Here is a 22,389-nt window from a genome sequence, read left to right as displayed (position 1 = left end):
GCTGTGTTTGGAGACTCTTACGGGACAAAAGTGGCTCTCTGATTGTGAGGGCTCATTTACTCACAACGCCATAAAGCTGAGTGGGGCAATTAGAGGTCTCTGAGAGGAGCGACACAACGGCGAGAATAGGATTGTTCTCCTTCAGCTGCCCTCGGTGGAAAAATAATAGCTTCAAATAAGCCCATACTGGCTGCTCGTAAAATGAGTGTGAGACAATTAGCTAATAGAAGCCCAATGGAAAGACGTGCTTCCTCTAGGGCAGATTTAAACCGAAGTCATATTGCCATCACGTCTGCGGCTTTATTAACATGGTGCACTCAGATGTAGCTGGATATCAGTATGTATTCACTTATATTCAGTGATGTCTGGTCATGATTTTATTAGCTGGGAGCCTAAAATCTCATATCTATCATTAGCTTGGCAATAAAACTAATTATGTACAAACAGACTTACAGGCAGATAGACAGCTGCATTTGTGGTTTCTAATTTTCTAAGTGTTTCAATTCTGTAATACTCTATGTATTCATGCCATGTTTCCTCTGAATACCACAAAATGGTATTGTTCACATGGTTAACAATAAAAAACAATGTTTTCACTCTGTCATTCAAAACAAAAACACTAAACTTACAGTTTGGACTATTTTTGATTGGACAATGTGTACTTGGTTAGAAAAAAGGATAACAGAGTAAATAAACTACTTTGTTTGCGTTCATGACTGAAACACTGTGGTGTTTCACTTCGTGTAATCACCTGACACGACCATCAATGCATAAATCTACAGTCTGGGCTAGAAAGAAATCAGCAGCAGCCTCTCTTCATACTATTCTGTATTGTTCTTACAACCTTTGGTGGTACTGTTGAGCTTGGTTCCGCAAACGTAAATAAAATAATCTGTCATAAGACACTTGTCAACAGCAAATAATCTGATGTGGATGCTGAAAATATTTTTTTTAATTTCTGAAGTATTTTTGAAAGCCAGGGGGTGTGGCTGCCTCCGCTCAAATTTCAAATTGCACACTATGATGTTTCATATATATATATTCATATATATATATGTTTCATATATATATATATATATATATATATATATATATATATATATATATATATATATATATATATATATACATATACATATATACATGTTCACCAATGTTACCTAGCTAACCTAACAAAGTATATATTTTTAATTTTAACAATTATAGTTCTGAGGCAAAAAAAAACAAACAAACAAAAAAAAACAGAAATAGCACCACAGACAAACTCTACTGCTGTCATTGGTAGCCAGTATTGGTTCTGTCCGTTATCTGCTACAAGCCTTCCATTTCATGGGTTTGTTTGGGACAGGCAAGTGCAAAATGTATCCATTCCTCAACACTTCATTTGTTCAGCAAATATTGTACATCCGAGTCTTTCTATTTTAGATTTGTTTGTATTTGAGTGTGAAACCACTAGTCAGCTTTGCATACGCATAGTCTAAAAGCACATGAATGTTTGATTTGAGCCTGCAGCTTATAACCAACAAACTGCATGTGGTCACATATTGCCATCTAGTGGTCATTTTTGGCCAATACAATTTATATTTTCTGAATCTGCCCTGCCTGCAAAAAAAATAAATAAATAAATAATCACACCTCACTAAAAACTTCCAGTACTTTGTTCCATTTATTTAGTACTAATTTCCAAAAAATTTAAAAAATGATGTATACAGATGTAATATCTAAAGTTTTTAATTTAAAAGTTTCCTCCATCCTTAGACCTCTAGGCCTCAGAGTCCTCCTCCTCCAGCAAAAATGAGCTCGAGTGCTGCTTGCAAGTCTCCGTCTGTAGCCTGGAGGGCTCGTAATGCCAGCTCTTCGTCTCTGATGCCCATATCTCTCAGCTGCTGCATCTGCGTCTGCCAGCGCCCCTATGGGACAGGAGGAGACGCTGCATTCAAGTATGATCACTAAAGTATCAGACCTTGGCTAACTGGCAATATTAAAAAATAAATAAATAAATAAATAAATAAAGTTAAATTTAAAAAAAAAAAACTCAAAAAAAAAAAGACACGACTGCTTGTAGCTGCTATAACTTTAAGTGATAACAGGAAGTATTCTGGATGTTCCATAACAATAAATGGAACTATAAATGGATAAAAAAAGTTGTTTGTGCCATTGTTTAATAAATTTAATGCAGTAATCATTAGCAAATTGCTGTAGTATATGCAGAATAAAATACTTTGGGATGTGCTGTTAATCAGTTTTGGGGTGGTAATGGCATCACATCACCCCTTTGTTGATTATTTTCCTATAACAGCACATCCTGATTTTATTCCTTACACAAGAAATGTGCCATGTCATCTGAGGACCTCTCTAATATCTCAAGGATATTTTATTCATTTTCTCATTTTTCCAAGACCCATTCTACTGCCAGTGTTTGTCTATGGGGATTGCATGGCTATGTGCTTGATTTTACTGATTTGAGTGTCCAAATAATTTTGAGCCGTATAGTATATCTGTACAATGTTTTATCCATTTTCTGTTTTTTTCTAAATTATGGAAATAGTCTATATAATACCAGGAAACCCAGAGAAGTTTGGAATTTGGAAACTTCAATCAGAAGTGCTAATGTTCATTACATTTACTCAAAAATAAGAATGACTGCTGTTATTTATATACCAGGAAGTCTATTGTGATATATTAGTGAGCCTTTATTTATTAAAGTTCTGTTTTGTGCAGCTGTGTTTTCCTGTTTGAGTCATTGTTTGGCTTTTAGCTTCAAGTTGATTGTTTTCTTTTATTCTGTTTTGAAATAAACTTCAAAATAAAGCTGTGTGTGTGTGTGTGTGTGTGTGTGTTTGATGCCTTTCTGTTGTTGCAACCCAGCCTCACTGTGTGACATGTTTTGTTATAATTTAGATGTGATTCTATTTATGCAGATGTAAAGATCAGTGGCACAATTACTGAAACCACCGCAGAGATGTACACAGGCCTCAGCAGGAGTGTGTTGTTGTGCAGACTGTGTATGTGAGTGTGTATGTGTGTCTGCATGAGTGAGTGAGTGTGTGTTTCACCTGCAGAGGGGTCACCCCAGAAGCCTCCAGAGCCTGCTGTAGTGCCCGACTCAACACACTGCTAGTGACAGGAGTCCCTGCTGCTGCTGAAGAACTGCCAGTGGACACGTCCTGCAGAGAGAGAGAGAGAAAGAGAGAGAGAAAACACGTGAAGAGGAGGTGTGTATAAGTTGTTGTCATAGTTCTAGATCTTTTGATGAAAATGTCCTTGAAATTTGAGTCAGTCTTTACTAATGCCAACTGTGGTAGTCATGCTGTAGATGAAAATGTGTACGGTTGTTCAACAGTAACAGTAATAATTTCCTTCGACTCTCCATTGAGCTGCCTTTTTGTCCACATAATTGCAGTAGCTGTGGATTTAGGTTAGATAAAAGTGGCATGTACATCCACAAGTCACTTTAATAGGAACATCTGTACATTTGCTCATTCATGCAACTATCCAATCAGCCAATCGTGTTGCAGATGGAGACTCGAATATTTGGACAGTTGAAGGTTTTAAAAAAGACCAGCTGAAGTGTTTTCAATCTTTATCCGTCTAGTTTTGGTGAGTCTGTGCCCAGTGTAGGCTCGGATTCCTGTTCTTGGCCGACAGGAGTGGAACCCGATGTTGTCTTCTGTTGTTTTAGTCCAACTGCCTCAAGGTTCTGCATTCTAACATGCTTTTCTGCTCACCACAGTTGTAAAGAGGGGTTTTTCTGAGTTACTGTCAGCTCGAAACAGTCTGGCCATTCTCCTCTGACCTCTGTCATCAATAACGTGTGTCCACACACAGAATAATAATAATAATAATAATATTATAATTGACTGATTGGATAAATGCATGAATATGCAGGTGTACAGGTGTTTCGAATAAAGTGGATGGTGAGTGTATGTTTGTTTAATGTTACAGTAGCTGTTTGTATGTGTGTGCATGCTAAAAGACTTACTTGGCTGCCCAGAATGGGTGTGACTGCACTGCTGTCTGGTGTATTAGCCAGAGCTAGCGCTGTAGCTAGCTCACTCTGAGTGATAGGTCGAGGCCCTGTAGCTCCGCCGCTGCTCAGATTGGTTGGAGGTCTCGGCCGCTGGGATGAGCCTGCACGACTTCCCTAGTCCAAGAAAGAGTCCATGGAATTGTTTTAATTCAATTTAATTCCACAGTAATAATTTCTAGCCAGTATAATACAGTCAAATATATTGTAAGCATTTTAAGACTGCATTATAAAGCTCCAGTAAATATTGAATCAAACACAACAGGGCATGCTGTTATAGGAAAATAATCAACGACAAGGTGGTGTTATTTTCCTACAACAGCTCATCCCAAAGTGTTTTATTCCTCTGTTTTATTCCTCTTATACCACAGCAATTTGCCAATGATTACAATTTTTTATTAACCGTTTTACAACTTTTATTATTATCTGTTTACAGTTACATTTAATGTTGTGGATGCTTTCACCATATCAACGATTTTACATTTTTTCTTTGTTAAATTACATCAGATTTGAGATTTCAACAGTGCTTTAGTATAAAGTACTATAATTTCTTGCCACTTTTGGGCCCTTGAGCAACACCCTTAACCCTCAACTGCTCATCTGCATCCTTTGTTTTCATCTTCTGTCGCTTCTAAAGGTGTCCACCCATGTAATAAATCTAAAGTAAAAGTTACCGTCACCAAAGTATGGAGTTTAGTACATTTGGAGCTTTATGAGAGTTTATGGAGCACCATGAGAAAATGAAAATGTTTACCAATTTGACACATCATTACCAAAAAAAGTAATATAGCCCCAGTCATAAAGCTTTCTTATTACAGGCTGAATAGAAAGTTACAGAGAATAAATGACTTCCTCATTTACTAACAGATGCAAATCTATGCATTCATAAGGAAATGAGAAACTGCTACAGTCCAAAAAAATGCACATGGACCTTACTGTATAGATCACAAGAGTTATGTTTATTATGAATAACATGTCTCAGATTGAATAATGTGATTAAATACTGTACCTGCCAGTCATGAGACTTTGTACACCTGGAGTTTTTTCCACCATAGGCAATTAAATACGTACAAAAATACATTTAACATGATTCTAACAAATACCTAAATGATAAATTTAAGGATTCTTCGTCCACTGTCAGATTTTAACATCACTCTAAATGAGTGCTTTATTAAAGATGTGTGTTCAGTGAAGCAGTTACTGTAAGTTACTATAAAACTAGATTTATCTTACAGTTGTTATTAGACAGTGTTTCTTTAAGTTTAACCAAAAATATTAATACAGGATGTTCAAAGACTTTTGACTGCTTGTGTATATATTACAATGTGCATCACAAGACACATGAAATATATTTCAAATGTACAGTATATTTTCTAACAGACAGCATTTTCTATTTATTTAGACAAGCACAGAGGATTTGAAGTGTTTTCTAGTTTTGCAAATTTTTTATTGTCTGTCTGTTTTAATGTTCGGGTATGATTGCTATGTATTGTTCCTAGTACCATCAGAACAGTTTTCAAGAAAGACAGTATGGGAGCAAAGTATTTATACAAAAAAAAAAAAAAAAATTACTTACGGATTGGAAATCATCTTCATCGTCAGACATGCCCTCAAACATAAATCCTCCTATCACAGACAAAGAATAAGGAAAGCCTCATAAATATGTAGATAGAATTCTTTCATATTTAACCACAGTGCTGTTGAATTCTCAAATCTGATTGGTCAGAAGGTGTTGATTAATTTTCTATAACAGCAGCTCTGACAGTAGTTCCAGCTGCAAGACAAATTGCAAGGTTTTTATTAATGCTCTCACTCTAATACATTATCGTATCTATAATAATGACTTACACAAGGACTTGTATGGTGGACGCTCACATAATCTACACCTTATGACAAACAGATTTAAAAACGTGTCATTTAACAAAGGAAAATGACTAATTGTGGATGTGAAGCTCTCTGTAAGGAGACGTTATGTAACACTTATATAACATGGAAGGAGTCTCCAGTGTCAGCACGTTGTAACAGATGTAAAGCTGTAACTAAGTTTTCAGAGATAGTAAAGTCTTCAGGATGGAGGACTGTCTAATTTCTAATCAGTGTTTTACACAGGAAGAAAAAATAAATATTTTTGTTAAGTAAACTACATTTTTGATAAGTGATCTACAATCACTAATTAATTAATTTATTATAAATCCATGAGTACTACTATAAAGCATGAAAAAAGAATATTTATCCAAATTAAAGACCCAGAAGCTATAAATTGGGCAAGTCTATGTTTAGCTGTTATAACATGAGCGATGACAGAAACTAATTTAATCTGTGGATGTTCCGCAACACTAAATGTAACTATAAATGGATAAAGAGTATGTATAGTTCTTTATTGGAAAAAATTGCAATCGTTGGCAAATTGCTGTGGTATAAGAGGAATAAAACACTATGGTACATGCTGCTATGGGAAAATAATCAATTCCAGGTGGTAACAGCGGTAACTCCGCTTTGTGTTGGGCCGCATCAAACCACCCTGTCGTTGATTATTTTCCTACAACAGCACGCCCCGTTATTTTATTTGTATTCTCTTATACCACAGGTTATGCTACTTGTCACCTCAGAACCCATGTGTTTAACACTAGGTCTATACTGACCTGGCATTTCACTGTAGGAACTAGCAGGGGCATTGTGGGAGGAGCTTGCATTTGATTGGCCAGGCATGCTGCTCGTCACAGAGTGGAGGATCAGAATGATGGCATTAACCAGCGCTGGATGAGATCGGACCAACCTGGAGGGAAAACAGAGAGGCCATGTGTGTTGTGAAGCTCTTAATGTTGCCTATACAGGTAAGTATCCTAATTATTCTTTAAAAAAAAAAAAAAAAAAAAAAAACTCACACATCAAGCAGATTGGGGTCTGTGAACTGCACAAACAAATCCTTATCTTGTAGAACACCTGCAAAACCAGATAATAAATATCATTTATTTGCATATGTACATGGGAAATAAGCTTCATGAGCGATAGTGTATGGTTTCAGACTTGCCCAATGCGACAGGGTCTGAGCTGAGCCCAGGGGAGGCCACTATGATCTGATCCAGAGACTCCTTATTGCTCAGCATCTTAAACACCTGCGATACAAAGAAAAGTACTGACAATAAATAAACTTATTTTCAACTATATCATAAAATGTGCAATATCTTGTTACGTGATTATAGCAATTATTTTACGTACACTAACTACACACCAGCCTGTAAGGAGTTACCCCTCCCTCTTCCTGTCTGTATTTTCACTATTAAATTTAGTTTAATTTAGTTTTCTTACATAACTATTTCTTAAGTAATTTATTAATGTATCTTTTAATGATCTAGTGTTTTTTTGTATTCAAACTCTTCTTTTATTTCTCCTTTTAACTCACATTTTTTTTTTTTTTTTTTTTTACTGACTTTCATATAATTGTCATTTTGTGAAGCATATTACTTTTTGTATGAAAGGTGCTACATAAATAAAGGTTATTATTATCATTATTACTATTATTATTTTTATTATTATTATTACTATAATACTTACTGCCTCTCTGTACGCAGCACTGGAGTGCATGGCAGCCTGAAGCAGTCTAAACTCTCTCGCTGCAGCACTTCTGTTCACTGGTTCTGTGTGGGTCAATAACAAGGCATTACATTAAAAAATTATAATATATATACATATATGTGTGCGTGTGTGTGTGTGTGTGTGTTTGTATGTATGTATGTATTCTGATAGATGCTATGCCATTTGTACAGTATATCCACCAGTTTCTAGGCACACCGCTCTTATACACACCACTCAGATAGGATTTTCTTTATTTAACTGCCATTCTGTCTGATTTGTTTTGTTAGTCAGGATCCATGTGCAACGTGGACCTGATTTGACTGATAGTGCTTAAACTGTAATAAAACTTCACCTGGACCAATAAATGATGATGGTCATCTCACCTGGCTTGACCGCAGGTTCTGGCCACACTTTCTTTAAGATGTGCAATGTAGATCCTGATTTGATCCCATAGGAATCTAATGTCAAGTCGTCTTTTAGTTTACACCCGCAGTGAACCAGCTCTGAAAAAAAAGAAACAAAAAATGATTTATACGATGATGTTTTTTATGGCAAGTCACTAGAAATGACAATTTTGGTTTGGTCACTCAGATTTTCGCTTGGTCACTCAGATGTTGCTGTAGGTAATGATTGGAAATATAAATTTTTGAAATAAGTTTTTCAACTGATTTAATAATGCAGAAGTTGCGAAATTGTTATTTTCTTGATTAAACAATAAAGAAATGATTAGAGCTTTGCTTTTATTTAGTAAGCATCTTTGCATACATAGATTTAGTTAAAAAAAAACATTCAATACAAAAATACTTATAAGGATATCAGCGATCAGTTGGCAGAGATTGACTCTAATGATATTCTAGGGAAAATGACCCTGTTTACTGTAGTGTCAGTGCAAAACAAGACAAACCTATGAGCTCCGGATCTGGCAGTGAGTCTGGTAACTGCGCTGAGACCAGCTGCTTTATGGTGGCCACCATGTAGCTTCCAGGTTCAACATCCTCAGGGAAAGGCAACACTGACTTCGGCCTGTTGTGAAGCTTCAGAGACAGATGCCAAAAAGGATTTTCCATGTCCTTGATGTAAAGAAAAGTATTAAGTGTTAAAGATGCATTAGGTAAGATTCATCTTATTTTTTTTTCTTCCCCCCAAGATTAGGTCTTTAACATACACAGCCCTTAAGGGATATGGCGATGGGAAAAAAAATATGAGATCAGAGGAAAATTTCTATTTCAATGCTTTTGCGTTTGCTCGCAAAACTTTTGCATTCCCCCTAGAAACTTTGCGTTTGCTCACAAAACTTTTGTTTTCTCTCGCAATGATATTTGCAAGAGAACGCAAAAAGATTGCATGAGAACACAAAGTTTCTCAGGGAAACACAAAGGCACTGAAAGATTTTCTTCCATGAGGGGAGATGTTAGACTTCTGATCGGAAGGTTGAGAGTTTAAATCCCAGCACTGCCAGGCTGCCATTGCTGGGCCCTTGAGCAAGGCCCTTAACCCTCAACTGCACAGTTGCATAAATGAGTTAATTGTAAGTTGCTCTGGATAAGGGCATCTGCCAAATGCCATAAATGTACATGTCCCCTTAGGGGCTCCGTACTAACAGTTAGGTGGGTCTGACATTTGAATGACTCCCTCCTATGTTCACGAAGCTCCGCCTCCAGGAGCTTCTCCAGTGGTCTGTACAGTGTCTATAAAATGACTGACAGGAAGCGTATCCAAACACAAACAGGCATTCTGGACCATAAGTCAGTTTCCCAAACAGGATTTCCTCAGAGACTTAATAAACTTTTGCTAAGTCCACAGCTTAATCCACTGTCTTTTTTGTCATGTTCTACATCTCTTCCAGGTCATTTGTACAAGTAAAGAATAAAAAACGACTACTGCACCTTTAATTTAGGGATATCCTGATATTAGATATATTTACTAAATGACTGTCATTGGTCATACAGTGTGCTTTCTTCAATTAGACTATATCATACATTGCGTAATGGACTTACAAAACAAGTCTGGAAACATTTTAGATTCAGAAACTGTCCATCTACTAAACATAACATTAAATAGGCCTAATGTCAGAAAATAATGCTGCTAGCTAACTAAAACTCAATGTGTCAAATATATGTGTGTAGTCAAGTATAGTGTCAGATTTTTATCTCTAATTCAATCAAATTATATCAAGTACAAATCAAGTACTACTGCTACATAATGTAATTATCTATTTAACATCTTCTAAACAACCCATTCGCACCTAAATTAGCTTATCGGTAACAAACTTGCCCTCAGATGATCCGGCACGGGTGTAAACAAAGACTTCTTCTTCTGCTGCTGCTTCTTCTGCTTCTTCTTCTACACGGTTTATCAGTCGTGCGCAGACTAACGGGAGAGTGCGCTATCGCCCCCTGGCGGACTGAAGGGTGAAACGCCATTAGAAGAAAGAAGAGGAAAGCCTTTAGAGAGGATTAATTAAGGGCCTCGCTCAGTGGCAGCTTTATTCATTAAAAACTGCTGGGGCTTGAACCCCCCCAACCTGCTGATCAGTAACCCGGTGCCGTTAACCACTGAGCCACCACTTTCCCTGAAACAGTGAGGGAAAAGAGGGCAAGGACTTACCTCACCCTCCTTAATCAGCCTCCTTGGTACCTTTAACACCACCATGTGCTGAGGCCACTCACCAGCAATTGCCTCAGGCTGAACAACATCCTGTTTAAAATCCATTAACCGAGCATGCCTACATGACTTATGAGCCATTAAGGCCCTTAAAGCACAAGAAGAAACAGAGATCACCATTCTGGCTGCTTTTATCCAAAGCGACTTACAATTGAAACAGGATACAACTGAGCAATCAGTTGAGGGTTAAAGGTCTTGCTCAAAATCCCAACAGTGGCAGCTTGGTGGTGCTGGGATGTAAACTTATGACCTTCCAATCAGCAGCCCAGTAGCCCAATACCTTATATGTGTCTTGCCTTTCTTTGTTTGGCTGTGAACTTTTCCAGTGTTCAAGCAGTGGGTTGTAGTTTCTTGGTTTCCTCTGTTTATTCTGGCGATCTGGTTTTGAGTCTGTCAGCTTGTAACAGTACTGCCTTGTACTACAGAAATGTCTGTATCCAAAGAGCACCATGCAATATGAGCATTTTCAACTGAGCAAAAGCTGAGCTGTACATATGTAAGTCTACAGAACAAAATTTCTTTCAAATCATAGTTTAAGAAAGAAGCTGGGAAGCGATGGTTAGCCAGGAATGAGTAGGAATGACACTCTTGTTCTAGGGCCAAACAGCTTGGCAGTGTTGGGATTTGACCTCCCATCACTTGTGGATAATTTTGGGACATGAGCTATATCTAGTTTGTTTAGTTTAGGGTCCTGAGGAGCTAATCTCAGCCTCAGAAGCTCCACCCATGGAGGATCTAATATCTAGAATGTTGCAATCTGATTAGCGGTCCAGTTAGTGGTGAGTAAATTCGGTTAGACATTTGCAAATAGCCTCTTCCTGGTAAAGTAGGTGGATCATGTGCACATTTAGTGAAGAATAGCACAAGCCTCTCTTGCGACAGCTAGAAGTGCAAAACTACGAGGGGCCTGACTGCTTCAGGATGCTTGCTCTAGAATGTGGTAGGGATCTGATGGGGAAGTTTTGCTCTCCTTAGTCATTAAAGTAGCTGACTTTTTCAGCAAAGAAGGACAATGGTTTTGAAGGACAACCATTTGACTCAGGAAGATATTATAGTTATCTTTATGGACATCTACACATTGGTCAGCAAGCAGACTCTCATCAGAGTGTTCTTGATGTCTACTATGGACAGACAGACATGGACAGTGTACCTGGTTTTTTGGATGGGAACCTTCCTTGCAAGGTCTTAGCTTGGTAAATTAAACCATAAGTAGGAGTCATTCGGCTCACTTGGGAGGAAGTCTGTCAGGGACATGGTGGTAAATTGGAGTCACTAATGGCCTGGATGTCCTGCTGTGCTGGCCAATTGTCTCTGGTGTCCAGGAAGTGGTCATGGATTTTGCCTCATTTTTCCTGGGGCATGTTGGCTCTTGCTATCCTTAGAGCCTTGTTGCCTTTTCAACAGGCATCCTACTGCCTTCTCATTACATTCACTACACTAACAATCTAAACAAAATTTAGCGTATTCTATTTTAAAATCCAGCAATGAGCTGTTAATAATAATAATAATTCAGAATCAGAAACACTTCATTGCCTATGAGTTGTGCTCACAGGATTTGGTGTTGGTTTGGTGACAGTTTGGGGTGATGCCATTACAACATGTGCAGAGTTTTTTTTTCCCCCTCTTTACCATCTCAAGTTGCCAATGATAACATTTAAAACAATTATTAAAGAATGGCATGTCATACTTTTTTTATCCATTTATAGTTATATTTAATGTTGTGGAACCTCAGTGAAACAAGTTAGTTCCTGTTATCACTTATGTTATAGCAGCTTTAAACATTTTTTTTAATCTGTTTATAGTTATATTTAATGTTGTGGAACTTCAGTGAGACAAGTTGGTTCCTGTTATCACTTATGTTATAGCAGCTTTAAACTTTTTTTTAATCTGTTTATAGTTACATTTAATGTTGTGAAACTTCAGTGAGACAAGTTGGTTCCTGTTATCACTTATGTTATAGCAGCTTTAAACTTTTTTTTTATCTGTTTATAGTTACATTTAATGTTGTGGAACTTCAGTGAGACAAGTTGGTTCCTGTTATCACTTATGTTATACTGTAGCAGCTTGAAACAGTAGCTACCTTACCTTCTCTTGAAGTTAATAAGACAAAAAGCTTGTCATTTTACAGAGAAACCGCAAAGACTTCCATCCTGAAAACTTTCCTGTGTAGCTTTACCTCTGACTGTTACAAAGCGCTGACGCTGGAGACTCCTTCCGAAATGTTCTCCCAGAACACTTCACCATATTAACAACCACAAGTTTTTTTATTTTTATTAAAAAAATTTAAGCCATTAATTTGGAGAATCCGCCACACAAGTCCATGTGAATTTGCTGTTAAAGAAACAATAACATATTAGAGCGAGTGCATTAATATAAACCTATGATTTGCCTTGCATTCTGTACTACTGTCAGACCTGCTGTTATAGAAAATTAATCAAAACCTTCTGACCAAGTGCTGTGGTATAATTCCAAATAATCTGACAGCATCCTTAGAAATTTTACATCTATCTGACATCTTCTCATATGTCTTCTATATATGTGACATGGATGCACATATTTATAGCAACTGTAAAAAATTCCACTCATGGTTTAACAGTTGACCTACTTGTTATTTGTGATACCACAGATTTCTTTCATCCTGTATTCTTTATTATTCTTCTAAAATTGCCTTAAGTACATGTCTGAACTCATGTCTATTACTGCAATCAGGAAACATGTCAGCAACTTTTAGCTGCTCTCTGGGCAAGTCTGGGTATTTTTTAATATTAGTCATGGTGGAAATGACTCAGAAACATGTTTGCTGGAAAAGAGAGACAGAGTGTGTGTGTGTGTGTGTGTGTGTGTGTGTGTGTGTGTGTGTATGTGTGAGAGAGAGAGAGAGAGAGAGAGAGAGGAAATAACGGGAAAGGAAGAAGAAACTGGAACAAAGGGAAGCCAAAGGATGAGTAGCAGCAACCACAATGAATGCAACCAACCCCAAACCACTTTTTTCTTGCTGTTGACTCCACCTCAAACCAGTTAACTCGTAAAAAAATAAGTGCTAGATCCCAGATTTAAATATGATTACAACAAAACAGTAGTTAAATATATTTAGGTTGTTGTTTAGAATGAACTGATGGGATTTGTCTGGTTGCATCGCCTTAGATTAGGTAGAACTTTCTGGGGGTAGAGCTTTCTCTTACAAAGCCCCACAGTTATGGAACGGCCTTCCACTTAGTGTTTCGGAACTCAGACACAGTCTCAGTGTTTAAGTCTAAGCAGAAAACATATTCGTTTAGTCAAGCCTTTTGTGAATAGTTTTTTCTTAGGTAAAGGAGCAGATCTGGAGGGTTCACAGGCATAGAGTGTTGTGGTGAACTGGAATGTTTGGATGCTGTCGCCCCCCCATTCGCATGCAAACTACATTGTCCTTAGCCATTAGAGGACAAAAGCTTACCTAACAATCTCTCCCTCTCCCTCCATCTCTCTCTCTCCCTCACTCTCCGTTGAGCTACACATGCTACTTCTGAGATGCCAGTGATCCTGACCCCTTCTGCTCCCCGGACCTGCCTGACCCATCCTGATGCCCCTTCTGCTCCTCCTCGCTGCCTGACCCATCCTGATGCCCTACTTCTGGTTGGAGTTCTCATCGGTTGAGTTCGCTCGCTGCTGCAGGGGGTGGCCCCTTATGGACTGCCTGAGGAACCATTTGGTTTGCTGGGGATGGTGCCACCTGGGGGCTGTGGAGATGGCTTGGGGATCACATATGGGGTACTGTAATGGCTTGGGACTGCGATTGCTGTAGTGGCTTTGGGGCTGCAGTTGCCATGAGCACCTTTGTACTCAGTACTCCATCAGTGGACAGTGGACAGATTTTAACCAGCCGGACTTCTTGCAAAAACTGTGATGAATTTACTGGTTGCACAATTGCACTATTTATCCATATAGTACACAATAATAGAAGGGATTTATTTATAATCGCGCTATCCGTTAGCGCCCAGATGAGGATGGGTTCCCTTTTGAGCCTGGTTCCTCTCAAGGTTTCTTTCTCATATTGTCTCAGGGAGTTTTTCCTTGCCACCATCGCCTCTGGCTTGCTCATTAGGGATAAATTCACATATTTGCAATATATTTTTTATGAATCCATTTATTTCTGGAAAGCTGCTTTGTAACAATGCCCATTGTTAAAAGTGCTATACAAATAAAATTGAATTGAATTAATTCTGCATATCCTGTATTGATTGAAATGATTCATTGGTCTTGAGTAGAGGAAATGCTAGTGAAGTGGGTCGGGCTTTAGAGCAGGGTTGCCAGATTGAGTGCTTTTCAATTTGATGCCTCTATTTGTTTTACACTGCAAGAAAAAAGTGTCTGGGGCTGTAATTTGTACATAAACGATCTATGTAGGTGGTACAGTGTGTAGGGTTGCCACGTCACACCACCAGGATCCCCGGTTTGATCCTGAGATCAGGTTACTCTCGGTGTGGATTTATGTATGTTATCTCAGTTTCCTCTGGGCTTTCCATTTTTTTCCCTCCCCCAAAACATGCACGTAGGTGTTTTGGCTATGCTAGGTTGCCCCTAGGTATGAATGTGCGTGTCAGTGTATGTGTGTGTGGTGCCTTGCAATGGACTGGTGTTCGAGTGTTCCAGATCTACCATGACCCTGCACAAGATAAAGTGGGAACTGATGATGAAGGATTGAAAGAACGAATGAAAAAGATCTAGGTAATTAAACATACTTGTATCATCTTGTATTAAAATTATTATACATGATGTCCACTGACAACAGCCATTTTGAGAAATATTTAATTTAGCTAACACTCCTAGAAAAAAGGACTCATTAAGGTTCTTTAGCTGGTCAGCTTTCAAAAAAACCTTTCAGAAAGGAAACCATGTATTTGTAGTGTTCTAAAGAAACTTTAAGTTCTTTCTCCTAGGGGAATAATGAAGAACCATCTGGGATCCTAAATTGAACTTTTTTTTAAAATGAGATAGTATCAAAAAAGATGACGCACAGTGTCATATGTTTTTGAATGTGACACTTCAAATAGTATTTTGAAATAGCCTCTTTTTTTTAGCCTTGCCGATGCAATAACCTATTTCTCCAAATTTTCTGGGAGACTGTTTTTTTTTTTTTTTCACTTTTTAAGGCATTTGTAATACCTTACAATTTGATATTACAAATTTTTGGATGTCTCGTCCGCTATAAAACTCTGCCACTCAGTGAATGAAGGCAGGACAATGAGTTTCTAGCAGCTTTCACACGGAGCTTTCACTATGATCCCACTGTTGGGTCATGAATTAATTTCTAGAAAACATTGCGATGTTGTGTCATCAGCAAAATGTTAATTAAGGGAGAGTTTATAGTTATCATTTCAGAGTCAAAGTGGAGACATGCTCTTTGGAATGACTAGTTGATGATGATCATTCTCATTTCCGCAGGCTCCCAGGGTTCACAGTAATGGGGTTGGAATGACTCAGACCATAATACATTTTTTTGTACTGCAAGTACACATTCTTTTGTGTTTTGCAGAAGGAAAACTGTATACAGTATGAAGAAGTTACTCAATACTGCCAGCTAAAAAGCAGAATACACATTTCCTTTGTGGCTTTAATGACAGCTATAAATATACATATAAAATTTTGAGAAGTTGCAAACTAACATTCTAACCAGTGATGACTAATGGTATAAAATCCTATAGATGAAACCTATCTATCAATAGCTTGACATTGAAAGTATTAGGATTGAGTGATGCATTATATCCCAAGGTTTCACTGATTGCGTAATAAGAATTATTATTACACACACTTAAAGGCAGATAGGCAGCTGTGTTCATGATTTCTAATTTTTTAAGGTGTTTCATGTCTCATGCCATGTGTCCTTCAAATACACATGCTAAAGAAAAAAGCTGTAACCCTTTCATTCAAACCGAAAAACCACTGAACTAACAGTTCACTCATTTCTCCTTTTGTGTAATTTATCGCTTGCCTGGACAATGTGTGCTTAGTCTGTCTACTTTTATTTTCTCCTCCAAAAACATTTTGGGGAAAAAAATATGATAAATATTATATAGTAAATGTAAATACAACAATATATCATGCCAAATGCAGATCAAATCTAGAGGGTGTGTCACTCTGTGTAATCACCTGACATGACTGTCACTGATAGGCTAGATGAATCTGGAGTATAAAGAAATCAGTCCTAGCTTTGCTTCTTCATGCCATTCTGTGTATATATATATTTTTTTATTTATTTATTTTTTTTACAACCATTGGTAGTGGTGTTGCACTTGGTTCAACAAAAGTCGAAAATAATCCACCTTAAAATATTTGCTCACAGGAATTAAGGTTATGTAGATGGCAAAAATAAATAATATTATATAAATAATATTATATAATATTATATAATCTGTTTATCTATGGATTCATCTAATCCATAATGTGTTTTTGAGTTGGGTTGTTGTTGAGGTTTGGTTTAAACTCATTCAATTCAGAGGGGCCAAAGAAGCTATTGACTATGATAAGTCAATAATAAATATAATAATTTTGATAATGGTGTGATTTCCACCATTGGATTACGGACCACTTTGAAAACACTGCCCAAATGACTAGATGCTGTGTGTTTTTAGAGTTATGCTATACATGTTTGAGCCGAAGCCTACTGTCGTGGCCAAATGTTGTGGACACCTGACCACACCCATATATGGGCATTCCTCAAAATGTTGCCACAAATTTGGAAGCACACAACTTTATAGAATTATAATTTCCCTTCACTGGAACTAAGAGACCCAAACCTGTTCCAACATGACAGTGCCCCTGTACACAAAGCGAGCTCCATGAAGACATGATGTGCCAAGGTTGGAGTGGAAGAACTCGAGTGTCCTGCACAAAACCCAGACCTCAACCCCACTGAACACCTTTGGGATGAACTGGAACAGCGACTGCGCCCCAGGCCTCATCACCTGACATCAGTGCCTGACCTCACTAATGCTCTTGTAGCTGAATGGACACAAATCCCCACAGATACGCTCCAATATCTAGTGGAAAGCCTTCACGGAAGACTGGAAGTTATCATAACAGCAAAGGGGGAATAAATTTGTCATCGGATGTTCAACAAGCACATATGGGTGTGACGGTGAGGTGTCCACAAACTTTTGGCTATATAATATACTTACTCTCACTGATAGAAAAGCCCTGACAGTGTATAAAGACAGAATTGCATTCTCGATTTAATGACATTCAAGCACTGAACAGCCCCAAGCTGGTAAAACACTCCTTTGAAAAGTGTCTGTCAGATAACCACCAACAGGGATGTGGGAAAGTGTTATACACTGGGGATGCAGGAATTTTAAGCAGCATCTATGGGTTGCTTTGAATGATATTCAAGTCATTTTTCTTTTAACAGAGAATGTGTGATGATTACAATAATACATATCACAGAGCAGTTAAATTATTGAATCATTAGGTGTTGATTATATAGTTACAACTGTAGCATAAATGATAGATTTATTTTATTGTTCATATATTATCAGTTCATTCACATAGCCCAAGTTTAATAATAAATGGATTAAAAAACATGTTATATGTTAACAAAGAAAAGTATATAATGAATATGGTAAAGCTTTCTGTCAGGAGACATACAGTTCAGTATATTCTACATTTATGGAAGGAGTCTTGAGTATAAAAGTCAGTAACTATTCCTGACATGGAAGTTAGTTCCTGTTATTGATTACATTATTGTAGCTATAAACAGTCGTTTCCTCACCAGGATCTCTCTTTTTTTTCTCTCTCTTGAACTTAATGAGACAAAAGAAAGTGCAGCCTCCTCTGTCCTGAATCCTCAAGTCTCGCAGATGTTCCATAAAAAGTGTTTTAATAAATCATTAATAAATTTAAAATGACAGTTGTTGGCAAATCACTGTGATATAAAAAGAATGCTACCTCTGATATACAAACCTAAAAACTACACTATATGGCCAAAAGTATGTGAACACCTGAGCACTGAACATCCCATTCCAAAACCATGGGCATTAATATGGATTTGGTCCACCTTTGCTGCTATATCAGCTTCCACTCTTCTGGGTAGGCTTTCCACTAGATTTTAAACCATGGCTGTGGGGATCTGTGCTTATTCAGCCACAAGCGCAATAGGTGGGGCCCTGATGTCTGGCAAGAAGTCCTGGCACTAAATTAGTGTTCCAATTCATCCCAAAGGTGTACGGCATGTTTGAGGTCAAGGCTCTTTGCAGGCCACTCGAGTTCTTGGCAAACCATGTCTTCACTGACCTTGCTTTGTGCACGGGGCATTGCCATGCTGGGAGAGGTTAGCCCAGTTCCAGTGAAGGGAAATTCACATTCTAGACAATTATGTGCTTCCAACACGGTTTGGGGAAGGTCCACATATTTGTGAGATGGTCAGATGTCCACAAACTTTTGGCCATATAGTGTATATTATTATTATTATTATTATGCTAGCTGTTGCAATTAAAGGAATCCTGAAAGCCGGGTGTGCCACAGCACCCTCAGCACCCTCAGCACCCCTGCTTCCCATATCCTTGACTGCCAGCTCGCACAAATTCCACCCTCTTCAAACTGAATAACTTGAATATTTCTCTCAAGCAAAGAATGGATGGAAAGGGGAATATTGTGTGGTAAGATGTACAGCAAGATATGCACTGACAAACCATTGCTGTGTCTCAATTCGCCTACTTATACTATACACTAAAAGTATTTACTCTTTTTGTGAAGAAAAAGTACATACTTTTAAGTGTGTAGAAAATGCGTATGCAAGTACTGGGACATACTAACATGTCATGTAACGGAAGAGAACATTGTTGCCCGGCAGACAACACCTGACAACACAAAACAAACTCCTCGTTGCATTTCAGCTTTTCTTCATTCATTATTCCTTATATAATTTATACTATTCAATTCAATTCAATTTTATTTGTATAGTACTTTTAACAATGACCATTGTCACAAAGAAGCTTTACAGAAATATATAAATTCAGGATATTAATTTTAAACTTATACATTTAGAAATTTATCTCTAATGAGTGAGCCAGGGTGGCAAGGAAAACTCCCTGAGACGATATGAGGAAGAAACCTTGAGAGGAATCAGACTCAAAAGGGAACCCATCATCATCTGGGTGACACGGGATAGTGTGATTATAAATAATTCCCTTCTATAACTGTGTACTACATAGTCAGCAAGTGCAATTGTGTAAACAGGAAATTCATTATAGTTTTCACATGAATATTTTGTTGAAGTTACATTTCAGAACTGTTCACTGATGGAGACTTGAGTGCAAAACTGTTCATGGCAATTGCAGTCCAAAGCCATCTTCAGGGTTTACTGAGGGTGGTACCATCCTCTGTAATCTCATGGATCTTTAGGCTGTCCATGAGGGGCGATCCTCGGCAGAAGCGAATGGTTTCCAAGTGATCAGGATGGATCGTGCAGGTCTGGAGAGCAACTATATAATTTAATTTACCGTTCCCGTGATTTATTTTTCCACATTTCATTTCCATCTCTCTAAAATGTGTCCTTGTATTCGATGAAGCTGTCACAAAACTCCTTCTTCCTCGACCGTTGTGCAAGGAGTTGTTGGCAATATTAACTGAAAAAGTGTCCACTGATCCACACTTCAAAAATCTACCAGAAATAATATACCACCAACCCTCTTCCTTGAGATCTACTGTACCTTCCTGCAGGTTTCATCTCCAACCAACATCTAACAAACCTGTTTTAGTTGATCAAGAACTTCTTAAGGCAATGATTAAATGGTCAGGTGGACACGATTATGGTTGGAGCCAAAGTCTTCAGGAAGGTAGATCTCCAGGAAGAGGGTTGGTGACCACTGTAGTAGACCATCCGGGTATGTCTGGGACACTCATTTTAATATACTACGATTTGGGACATTCTAATCTCGGAGACTATTTAGGATGGATTGTAGGAGAATTGAGATGCAGCACGTTTCCTGCTAATGAGTTGGTATGATACACCAACAGGGGCGGGACATATACATTCTAGAGAGTATAACTGGACGAGCACAAGACTAGTACAGAATGAGTCATCGTTTTCCAGGAAGCAATAAAATGAAAGCAAGAAATGTGCAAAAAAATTATAAAAATTCTCGATATATTATTGTTTTTCATCCAAAACTCTAAGGGACAAAGAGCACCTTTTGAGTTCAGGGCCACTTTTTAGACCAGCATGAGCCTGTAGTGGGTGTACCCAATCTGGCAACCTTGCTGCAAACAGTACGCAATCTGGCAACCCTGCTTTGGATCCGTTTTATTGTGAGTGACAAAGCGAGCGAATGAACAGGGAGCGGTTGAATTTTGGCTGTTCTCTGAATAAAACCGTAATAAAGCATACATTAAGCTGAAACTCAGAAACGACCTGGTTTTATTTGTGTAAAGACTGAAACTCAGCCTGAGGTGAAAAAGGAATGAAGCAAGTAAGCTAGCTAACTCTGATGTTTATCCACCCCACACTGCCAGGCTGGACTCCGACTGCGGTAAGCCAACTACTTTCTACATGTTAGTTCCATGTTTGTTTACCTCTCTACCTTTCTCCTGAAGCTTTTAAACCATGAATGTTTTGATAAATGTCTGATAACTTGCTTTATGCGGCTGTGACTAGCCCAAACAGCTGCACAGAGCAGCTGGAAACTGAGGTAAAGACAGTCATGTCTGGGAAAGAAACAATGAATCGCTGCATTTTACACTCTAATGCAGTCAGTTTGCTACAATTTTGCTGAAAGCCAGGGAAATTTATATTTGTAGTTGTCTTTATTTGGTTTCTTTTGCTCCCATGGAGACCAGCTGACCATTTTAAGATGTTTTAGGGCATTTCTGGAGGGCCACTCCTAAGAGTTTGAGCCACAGATTGAAGATAGAGCACTGCCAAGATTAGAGCTCTTGCAGGAATACAGGATACAGAAATCAGCATCGAAATAAACACAGGTCATGGAGCATGACATTTTCCCATCTGTTTTATAACTCTGAACTTTCAGCTTCCATGCCCAAGGAAAAGATTAAAAGAAATTCATCTATTCATCTCCTAGTTCTGTGCTGGTGAGAAGTATCCCAGGGAGTCCACAACCCAGCTACCGTTTATGTTTCACTGATATTATATTTACAAATAAATGTAAAAGATATTTTAAAAACATTTTAACCAACCTGTGTGCATGTATCAGATATACAGTGGGGTCCAGAAGTCTGAGACGACATTGCAAATCTGTTGTTTTTTCATTTAAAATGAGAATTTTGAAATATTTAAAGCAAAGAAAGTAAATGTTCAATATCTTGTTGTTGTTCTTCTTTCGGCTGCTTCCGTTAGCGGTTGCCACAGCAGATCATTGGTCCATATATATGATTTGGCACAGTTTTTATGCTGGATGTCCTTCCCAACAAACCCTCCCCAGTTTTATCCGGGCTTGGGACTGGCACTGGAAGTGCCCTGTCTTGTGCAATCCCGGTAGCTGGGGGTTGGTTCCCTGGCCAGGATTCGAACCCGGGCCACGGGGTGAGAGCACTGAGGCCTTACCACTAGTCTTCCAGGCAACCAAAAATAAAAAAAATTCAAAAATCTTGAATATTTAATATTCAGGATTCTGCACTATTTCTAGGTCCCTATTTAAATGCAACCAAATTTGTGATATTGGCCATGTTAACTGCTTTGTACAAAATATCAGATTTCCCTCATGTCTAATCTCTTCTGTTGAAGCACGTGTTCAGACGACACTCGCATGGATTTGATCTAAAATGGATCATAAGGTTTTGCACAAACTGTGTGTGGAGTCTGTCAGCTTGAGTGCACACTGTCATTAAAGCAAAAAGGGGACATACCAACTACTAAGAAACTCTGAAATTCATGTAAATATTTCAAAGATTCTACTTTTCACTCTGGTATTATTCTGGTATTAAATACCAGAATATGTGATGATGTCATTTTAGTGACATCATCACATATTCTGGTATTTAACAGTATTTCAAGTTAGGAATAAAAATAGTGTTATAGGAGAACAATCCATGATTGTCCAATGCCACCCGAGATAGATTGTCGCCTAAAACAGAATGTCGCAAAATGTTTGATTCCTCTAATACCACAGCAATTTGCCAGCTATTACAGT

At 38.1% G+C, this 22,389-nt stretch overlaps 2 protein-coding genes across 5 annotated transcripts in view; one reads left to right on the top strand and one right to left on the bottom strand.

Moving 5' to 3' along the window:
- Positions 1-1,647: 1,647 nt before the first annotated feature.
- On the bottom strand, positions 1,648-21,568 carry ubl7b (ubiquitin-like 7b (bone marrow stromal cell-derived)). Of its 3 annotated transcripts, none has more exons than XM_053234827.1 (11): positions 21,437-21,568; positions 8,508-8,673; positions 7,987-8,106; positions 7,583-7,665; positions 7,059-7,143; positions 6,913-6,970; positions 6,670-6,803; positions 5,604-5,653; positions 3,983-4,144; positions 3,057-3,167; positions 1,648-1,910 (listed from the first exon to the last, which is right to left on the bottom strand). In XM_053234827.1, the coding sequence occupies exons 1-11, from the start codon at positions 21,485-21,487 to the stop codon at positions 1,770-1,772; spliced, it is 1,161 nt and encodes a 386-aa protein (XP_053090802.1). In that variant the 5' UTR covers positions 21,488-21,568; the 3' UTR covers positions 1,648-1,769. The 3 variants fall into 3 exon arrangements, with proteins under 3 accessions (XP_053090802.1, XP_026769850.1, XP_026769848.1); XM_026914049.3 differs by lacking the exon at positions 21,437-21,568 and adding an exon at positions 9,878-10,018; XM_026914047.3 differs by lacking the exon at positions 21,437-21,568 and adding an exon at positions 9,849-9,985.
- cd276 (CD276 molecule) overlaps positions 20,530-22,389 on the top strand; it is a 95,001-nt gene continuing 93,141 nt past the window's right edge. For both annotated transcript variants that reach the window (XM_026914215.3, XM_026914216.3), the window contains exon 1: positions 20,530-20,772. The gene's annotated coding sequence lies outside the window, so the exon portion shown is untranslated. The remainder of the gene's footprint in view (positions 20,773-22,389) is intronic.

This window comes from Pangasianodon hypophthalmus, chromosome 6, assembly GCF_027358585.1.
Source record: "Pangasianodon hypophthalmus isolate fPanHyp1 chromosome 6, fPanHyp1.pri, whole genome shotgun sequence".
In the NCBI taxonomy this organism is placed as follows: domain Eukaryota; kingdom Metazoa; phylum Chordata; class Actinopteri; order Siluriformes; family Pangasiidae; genus Pangasianodon; species Pangasianodon hypophthalmus.
The sequence above is the reverse complement of the archived record's forward strand: the minus strand, read 5'-3'. Positions and strand labels throughout refer to the sequence as shown.